This window comes from Populus euphratica, unplaced genomic scaffold (genome assembly GCF_000495115.2).
Source record: "Populus euphratica unplaced genomic scaffold, PopEup_1.0 scaffold689.1, whole genome shotgun sequence".
Lineage (NCBI taxonomy): Eukaryota > Viridiplantae > Streptophyta > Magnoliopsida > Malpighiales > Salicaceae > Populus > Populus euphratica.
This window is the reverse complement of record NW_011500557.1, coordinates 1-9049: the sequence shown is the minus strand read 5'-3', so window position 1 is coordinate 9049 and position 9049 is coordinate 1. Positions and strand designations below refer to the sequence as shown.

Below are 9049 nucleotides of genomic sequence, written 5' to 3'. Positions count from 1 at the left end.
ATGGCCATGGCTCCCCGGCATTACCCAAAAAAACTTGGATTCAACTTCAAAAAAACTGCCGCAGAAATTGAAAATCAAATCTGAAACCATCTTAGCAAGTTGGATTAAATGGGTTAAGAAGGGTAAAGGGAACATGATCCTTATTGGAAGGTATCAAATTATTTAACTTTCCATTGGAGAAAGTGGCCTCCTTAAAATACTAACATTAAAAACAATTAAGCAACCGATCCTTCTTTCACCTTTAAGGGTCACCATTAAAGAAAATCAACACACAAACTGGGCTGTAGGCCAACATATCAAAGGGAACAAGGCATGCATTTGTAGGCCACAGAATTCGAACATGAACAAGCAGAAGAAATTGAAGGAAAAGAGAGTTGGAGGGATAGAGAGTGTTTACATGTTCAGGTCTTCCGATGATGGAAGCAACAGCTTTTGTGGCCTCGGAAAAGATGGGATCCTTATCAACATCATCAAGGTTGACATTGGTGGAGATATAAAGGCAAGGCATCTTATCTGAATCTAATCTTTGTATCTCAGCCCTTATTTCTTCTTCTTCTTTGTAAGAGAATAAATATGCGTGAGAGAAAAGTTCTGTCACCAAAAAGATCAGGGACTAGGAAATCCACACTTGTTGCTTCAAAATCCGATGCTTAAAACCTCCTTATATAATTGAGGAAGGAAGAGTTTCAAAATCAAGAAATCCCACACTTGCCCCTGCCCTTACTTCACTGTCTGGAAGCACATGTCTTGAGCTGGATTGGCAAGGATATATGCAAGAGGATGGCAGGACCTGGACCACCCCGAAGGCACAAAAGTTGTGCTGTACAAGATCAAGGAATGGACCATGAATCGATCAGAATACAGGATCAAGTCTAACTACAGTATATGTAATAGAAAATTAGACTTATTTCATGTTATTGTGTGATTAGTCTCTGATGAAAAACTTTGAACGATTCCAACCTTTTAAATGAAGCACTTTTTTAAACAAATGGGACTTTGAGGTAAAGGACTGTGATTTCCACCAATTCAGCTACCAAGTCACTTTCTTAGAACACTTTATCCTCCACAAAAATGGTGGACTGTGATTTCCACCGAACCCATGATATCGTGCTGCTCTCAATGGAAAACAAATGCATTTGGTCCAAACTCCATCCCAATATCAACCCATCATCCACAAAATGTGAATCGCGTGGTAAAGAAGGACTAAAAGTTTCATCTTTTTCCCCTTCATCGAAAGCATCTCATGATGAAACTCTATGGCCATCATCCTATCAGAAGTTACAACTTGGAGCAGTTGCCAGCAGCTGTTGTATCATAAACTTTGAGGAAGAATCGTGCCCTGGGGATGGATAATAGCCTCAAGAATTGTGCCAAGGGTAGCGATCAGATTCCTCTTAACTTGTTTGGTAATCCCACCCATTGACACTATCTCTGCGTATGCAGCTGGTTTGTTGATGGTTGCCTCATTTGCCGATGAAGAAGTGGTTTTCGATGCTGAGAAGGTTGAGTAAAGATTATCTCCAATAAGTTAGGAGATTTGTTGCAAATAAAGCTGTTATAGAACAGTTTTTTTCTGTTAAAATCTTGTCATTATTTTTCTGAAATTTATTATTAGAACTCTTGTATAAAAAAATGATTCAATCAATAATTAATGCTTGCAGTCTAAATAGCGGAAATTTAGAGAAAAAAGGATGTTTCAATGGAAGAAAGGTTTTATCTGTTTCTTTGAATATTAACGTGAATATATAGCTTACTATTCTATACGAGCTGCTGGTTTTTTTATAACATTACAAGTTGCTTAATTTGGATACATTGACTTGCCTAATTCTTGGCTGATCTGTTGTAGCAATATTTCTGAGGATGAATTACATCCTAGTACTCTATTGCTTGTTAGAAATGTGGAAACTGTAAGTTAGTGGGTGGGGAAAAATTCAAAGATAAATTTGTTTGACCAGATTTAACATGTAATCTTGCAACTTTGATGAAGCAAATGTGCCCTGGTATGTCCTGGTACGCATCTTTGAAGGTGCCCTGGGATGCCCTACAACTGGATTCCTAATACATCTGCTTTTGTTTAGCTGGAAGAAGCCATAGTGCTGAAGTTTAGATTGTTCAGGATTGAGCATGGCGTTCAAGATTGTGCTGACCTTGTTAAATGTTTGTGTTGATATACGAAATTAAAAGGTAAAAAGCCTAGCCATCCTCTGTTCTTGAGTAGCTTGACACTTCGACACCATATGCTATCAATTCCATTCATCCCATGAAATACAGATTGAACATGCAATGATTAACTCCTACTATCTTGAATGCTATCTGAAACAATATGGAATAGTATACCAATCTCTTTACAGACCCTCTTACACATAGCGAACTTCTTCTGCAGGCACCTTACCATGATCCAAGGACCAACCTCCGTTATGCAAATACTGATGTCTTCAAACTCGTGAGATCACTTCCAAATGAGCATGTGCATAGGTATCTTGCATTGAGAAATGCAGCCGTTACTCTGAAATAACTTGCAAGAATTCGCCTTGACAATGCTAGCCTGCTCCTGTTTCTGTTTCTGCATGAGATAGGATAGAGCTATTAAATAGTTTAGCTCGAAGAGATGCATATTTATTGTTATTTGTGATCTGTACTGTGGTGAGAGTTGATTAATTGCACCGAACTATGTTTTGGAATTTGTCAGTATGGCTAATTTGATGTAAACCAATCAGTGTCTGTAGCTTAGGTAACTGGATCATTTATGGATCTTGACCTTTTGGCAGGCTTGCCATATCATGCAGTTGATAGGTTCTTGAATTGTGCACGGCATTAAAAACTAGTGCAATTGCCTATGAAATCATCTCCATCCTCGCTCCCAACATTTCTATGTTTTTCCACTTAAATTACTTCATTGCCAACATCTCTTGGTTTTGTTGGCTGAGTTTATACAGAAACCCACCTTTTGTTTGGTTAACGCTGTTCAAATTAATAGCACGTGCATCCATCGATAGAATCACCTAATATCTTTAGTGATTATGGGAAAAGGCAGAGCTGCCTAAATCTTTAAAAGAAAACACCAGAGCTTGCAAAATTCTAACTGTTGGCGTTACAAACCTTTAGTTTCCATGCTCTGAAAATGAATTTAGTTGACATTGCTGGTAAAAACACGTCTTTTTATTGAGGATGAGCTCAACGTAAGAAAGCCGTAAAGGTAGCTGCACGCATCCATCTTTTTCTTCATTAATTTGTGTTATTGATTGAATTAAATGTAAATTGTGATGGCACTGTTTCTTCATTCAAGATGTTGCACCAAATATATCTTTAAAGATATTGCTTTCGGTGGGAATATGTGTGTGGTGATAAATTTATGACAGTACAGTATCAGTGACTAAGCTATGCAGTATCATCAAACACCATGTCCCATGCAAAACACAGCTCATCATCACATACTTAAGAAAGAACCCTAAATTACAATGCCCTTTTTTATTTGCTTCAATTTAGTGGAAATTCAATAGTGCATAATCACATTCAAGTAGGTCTTCTTGAACATTTTAATCTTTTTTTGCTTTTCTTTTTTCCTGACAGGACGACCTCTGACAATTTAAAAATAAGCAGACATAAAACGGAACAGAAATTGAAAACCCAGATGGTTAGGATGAAACTCTATGGCCATCATTCTAGATTTTCAATTCAATTATCATGCCTTTGGATTATCTTACTTTTATAGTTTTGTTGTTTTCATTTCTTGTTGATTAGCTGACAGATTTTGCAATTGAAATTGTGGTATATATCAGGCACTTTTTTTAATGAGTGTTAGAATCCTAAATCAAACAAGAAAGACAACATAAAATCTGAAATAAAGCTAAAAATAAAAAAATTGAGGGTCTTTCAGGGCTTTTAATAAAGCAAGATTAACCTATGGAAAGGGTGTGACTGGCTACCCCTGATTGTTGTTAGGGCAAGATTTTCTATGCTGGAAAGGCCAAGTTGCTAGTTGCGGGTTTGCCAATTACTCGTTTACACAAAAAATTAGCAGGAAAGCATGGCGATTTTGACGTAGACCAAAGCCAATACACAAGAAGATCACGTCAAGCAAAGAAAGATAGAGAATTGTTACCGAATTTATATTTGATTTATGAATACTTTTTTTCTAAGATATACAGCTTCTTAAATAGGTTAGAAACTAACATTTGCAAGGTATAAGATTTAGAATCCTAAATTGAAAGACAACATAAAATCTGAAATAAAGCTAAAAATTCAAAAATAAAAATGAAAATAATGAAATTAGCTCAAATATTGAGGGTCTTTCAGAGCTCTTCACATGATTTAAACACAAAAGATTCAAATCTGATTAATTAGAACCTCCTGCATGAAATACACACTCATCTTTGTGTTAATGTTCTCTTTTCGAATTACGATCGAGGATTCTAAGCAAAACTTTAGTTAGAGTAAAATCAAACGAGGAAATACTTTGTAAGGTTGGGCTGGGAAAAGTCACATGTTCATGGATGATCACCATGCACAACAACAAAAGCATCATCTCGAAGACGGATAGCAACCATATGAAGAAAGCCATCCTTCCTGTATATGAAACAAAATCAATCATAACAAGCGAATGAATAATATCTATTTTAAATAACATCAAACAACTAATTTAATCCTGCAGTTAGATGTTTAAGCGTTTAGCTTGTCATATCTATTTTTTTAAAAAAAATTAGGAGTAAAAGAAAGCCCAAGGAGTTGTCATTTTGGAGGAAAAACAAAGAGGTTCGATGGGTTCGTTGGCTTTATTGGGCTCTCTTCCTCGATTGGGCTTACTTTTCAATTTCGAGGTTTGTTGGGCTTGGTTTTGAGCCCAAGGTTATTCTCCTTGACATTGCCCTTCTCCTCTCCGGTTGGGCCTTTTCTTTTCCTTCATTTCTTTATTGGGCTCTCTTTTTTATTCTTTCTTTGCTGTGTGGTTGGGCTTTCTTTTACTCCTATTATTTGGGCTTAATTTTGTAGCCCTGTCACTATATATTAAATATTTTTAAATGAAAACTCAAGTAATTAAAATTAAAATTAAGAAAAGGTGGAACTCAAGAAAACTGGCTTGGAAATCTAACTCGTTGTGTAATAAATTAACCCTGCTTTAAGCAAAATTCGACACTTTGCTGTTGCATTAGGGACCTAATTGAAAGCATTGATAGTTTGGGATCTAAATCGAAAATCAGTTCATCGTCGGTTACTAAATTGAGATTTTCTATGACTATATAAAGTGGAGATTATTTGTCCGTTTACTGTTGTGCCCAGTTCGAGCAGCAGGGGATTCTGAACTCAGAGGTTCGTTTGCCCATTCTTTTTGTTGGGTTTCGGATGAAATTCCTGTTTTTTTTAATTGTTTTTATACTCTTTTTCAGTTTTTTATATTTATAATCATAGATTATTTTTCTTTTCTTTAAATTTGTACTCTTTTTTATGTAGTTTCTATTCTTTTAAATTTGATCTATAAGGGATAAATCATTGAATTGAGTGGTATTTTTGCTTTTTAGATATAGAAGAGGAAGAGAGGAAGAAGATGGAAGCAGAGTTGATAAATGCAGAGCTGGTGTTGCCAACACACTTCAGTTTCAAGAGGATACAGATATATGAGAAATACCCAAAGGGACAACCAAGAGGCCGTTGGAAACACCTTAAGCAGATTCTTCAAGCAGAAAATTATCAGAATTGCCCTCCAGATGAACCCAACTGTAAGCTCCTCGTTTAAGAACAACCTCCGCCATTTCCTAGCTTCTCTTTTTATTTTTTTTCCTTACTTTAATTTGACGTCTGGTTGTGATTTGTTTGATATATAGCTGAAAAAGTTATCCTTTGGTGATTTTTTTAGATGAAGAAAGGGAAGCCATTATTTATTGCATTAGCATTCCATTGTTTCAGTATTTGTGGGTTCCTGGGCCCACAAAAAGTGAAATTTGAAGGGAAAATGTAATGGTGATTATTTTGTACAATGGTAGCACCGGGGGGTTTTATAGAAGATTCTTGTGTTCTGCCCATTGTTCAACAATTAATTGCTTGGATTAAGCTGTATTCTTTAATACGTTTCTGCAGATGGTTGTTTTTTTTTTTTTTTATTGATATTAGGTTAGGTTTGATAAGAGGTTAAATTACCTTTGCTGTTTTTTTTCCCCTCTTGCAGATGTTAATATTGAGTCACCACCCTCCATGCACCCACCTTTGAGAATATGCGATATTACAGGATTCGAGGTATGTGTTTCTGTTGAGATGTGTTTAGTGCTTGAACTGGCAGATGAAATTCATCGTCATTTCTTGCTCATTTGTGAATAATGTGGCCAACTTGAAATTGTCTTATAAATCAGATCATGAATGAATGAGTCAATCACTGGCATTAGATTTAAATTTTAATGTATCAAAATTTAGAAATATCTGGTAAATTTAGAAATATCTTTGAGTGTCATCACTGGTTATTTTCATCAGTTGGATCATATCCTTCTGAAGTCCTTTTATTTTGAGGGTCGGGAGGAACAACTATTTTGTGCGTCAGAACCTTGCTTGTTGATTATTTGGTGGTCTCTAATTGAGAGAGAATCATCAGCTGTTAATGATAATCTGCATTTTATTCATTCTCTGCTATTCAGCTAGGATACACCTGCTGTCATTGAACTTGTGTATGGTTTGGCTGAGCTTAAGCTTTTCTACAATCATATGTTCTTTAGCTTGTTCAGTGGAATTGAGGACTAAAGTTTCAAAAATTCCTGAATTAAATAGAGCACTGGTTTCTTTTACTTGACTTAATTGGCCATGGCATTTTTTTTGTTAGTTGCATGGTGAATCATTTTTTGGTTTTGAATATCATGAACTTATTGGTTGCTGTGGATAAATAACTTAGTTGTACTGTTGCCAGTTCAAATTTGGACACTACAAACTATTGGTTGAGAAAAAACAATTGAAGGCTAGATTTGTTTGGCTTCATCCAACCTAAATATAATCATGTAACTTGAAGGAGGCTTTCCGATCAATTTGCATCATCTAAGTACCTCATCAACTTTCTTTTAGAGTGAGAAGATTATTATGAGCTGTTCATCATTCTGCATATTATGCATTGCCATAATTTGGTTGAGCTACTCCGTTCGTCAGTTGAGCTACTCCGTCTCTTAGTTTTTGAGCTCATCACATATAATTTGGTTGAGCTTGAGCTTGTTTACATCTGTACAAGCTTATTGTCTTGATGAAATTGAGGATGGAGGTAGAGTTCCAACCATTACATAACTCAAGCTAAGAACTGGTTCCTGTTTCCTGCTTGGCAATATTCTTTCTTATGTCATTTACATGTGGTGTTTTACTATTGCCAGTTCAACTTTGGACACTACAAACTATTGGTTGAGAAAAAACAATTGAAGGCTAGATTTGTTTGGCTTCATCTAACCTAAATATAATCCTGTAACTTGGAGGCTTTCCGATCAATTTGCATCGTCTAAGTACCTCATCAACTTTCTTTTAGAGTGAGAAGATTATTATGAGCTGTTCATCATTCTGCATATTATGCATTGCCATAATTTGGTTGAGCTACTCCGTTCGTCAGTTGAGCTACTCCGTCTCTTAGTTTTTGAGCTCATCACATATAATTTGGTTGAGCTTGAGCTTGTTTACATCTGTACAAGCTTATTGTCTTGATGAAATTGAGGATGGAGGTAGAGTTCCAACCATTACATAACTCAAGCTAAACAATTACATAACTCAAACTAAGAACTGGTTCCTGTTTCCTGCTTGGCAATATTCTTTCTTATGTCATTTACATGTGGTGTCATATTTGTAAGCAATATTTCTGAGGATGAATGACATCCTAGTACTCTATTGCTTGTTAGAAATGTGAAAACTGGAAGTTAGTGGTTGGGAAAAATACTCAAAGTTAGATTTGTTTGACCAGATTTAACATGTAATCTTGCAACTTTGATGAAGCAAATGTGCATGGTGCGCATCTTTGAAGGCGCCCTGGGATGTCCTACAACTGGATTCCGAATACATTTGCTTTTGTTTAGCTGGAAGAAGCCATGATGCTGAAGTTTAGATTGTTCAAGATTGAGCATGGCGCTCGAGATTGTGCTGACCTTGTTAAATGTTTATGTTGATATATGAAATTGAAAAGTAAAGAGCCTAGCTATCCTCTGTTCTTGATTAGCTTGACACTTAGACACCATATATTTTCAATTCCATTCATCCCATAAAATACAGATTGAACATGCAATGATTAACTCCTACAATCTTGAATGCTATCTGAAACAATATGGAAAGTATACCAATCTCTTTACAGAACCTCTTATACATAGTGAACTTCTTCTGCAGGCGCCTTACCATGACCCAAGGACCAACCTCCGTTATGCAAATACTGATGTCTTCAAACTCGTGAGATCACTTCCAAATGAGCATGTGCAAAGGTATCTGGCATTGAGAAATGCAGCCGTTACTCTGAAATAACTTGCAAGAATTTGCCTTGACAATGCTAGCCCGCTCCTGTTTCTGTTTCTGTTTCTGCATGAGATAGGGTAGAGCTATTAAATAGTTTAGCTCAAAGAGATGCATTAATTGCACTGAACTATGTTTTGGAATTTGTCGGTATGTCTCCTCTCTCCTTTTGCTCGAGCTAATTAGATGTAAACCAATCAGTGTCTGTAGCTTAGGTAACTGGATCATTTATGGATCTTGATCTTTTGGCAGGCTTTCTATATCATGCAGTTGATAGGTTCTTGAATTGTGCAATTGCCTATGAAATCATCCCCATCTTTGCTCCAACAAATTTTATGTTTTGCCGCATGAATTACTTCATTGCCATCATCTCTTGGTTTTGTTGGCTGAGTTTATACAGAAACCCCCCTTTTGTTTGGTTAACGCTGTTCAAATAAATAGCAAGTACATCCATCGATAGAATCACCTAATATCTTTAATGATTTTGGGCAAAGGCAGAGCTGCCTCAATCTCTAAACGAAAACAGCAAAGTTTCCAAAATTCCAACTGTTGGCGTTACAAACCTTAAGTTTCCATGCTCTGAAAATGAATTTAGTTGACATGG

General features: G+C 36.1%; 1 protein-coding gene and 1 long non-coding RNA gene across 6 annotated transcripts in view; one reads left to right on the top strand and one right to left on the bottom strand.

Annotated features, from left to right (window-relative positions):
- Positions 1 to 8610, top strand: part of LOC105115374 (chromatin-remodeling complex subunit ies6-like) — a 14161-nt gene extending 5551 nt beyond the window's left edge. The window contains exons 1-4 of one of the 5 annotated variants that reach the window (XM_011012236.1): positions 5067 to 5307; positions 5517 to 5714; positions 6161 to 6228; positions 8326 to 8610. In XM_011012236.1, the coding sequence (XP_011010538.1) occupies positions 5543 to 5714; positions 6161 to 6228; positions 8326 to 8457 (372 nt within the window). In that variant the 5' untranslated portion in view covers positions 5067 to 5307; positions 5517 to 5542 and the 3' untranslated portion in view covers positions 8458 to 8610. Of the gene's footprint in view, positions 1 to 5066; positions 5329 to 5516; positions 5715 to 6160; positions 6229 to 6886; positions 7269 to 8021; positions 8202 to 8325 lie in introns of those variants that run through there. The other 4 variants (XM_011012238.1, XM_011012235.1, XM_011012239.1 and 1 more) reach the window with 4 other exon arrangements.
- On the bottom strand, positions 2242 to 8809 carry LOC105115375 (uncharacterized). Its single transcript, XR_840328.1, has 2 exons — positions 8634 to 8809; positions 2242 to 2704 (listed from the first exon to the last, which is right to left on the bottom strand). It is a non-coding gene; the product is annotated as an uncharacterized LOC105115375 (long non-coding RNA).
- Between the last annotated feature and the right edge of the window lie 240 nt (positions 8810 to 9049).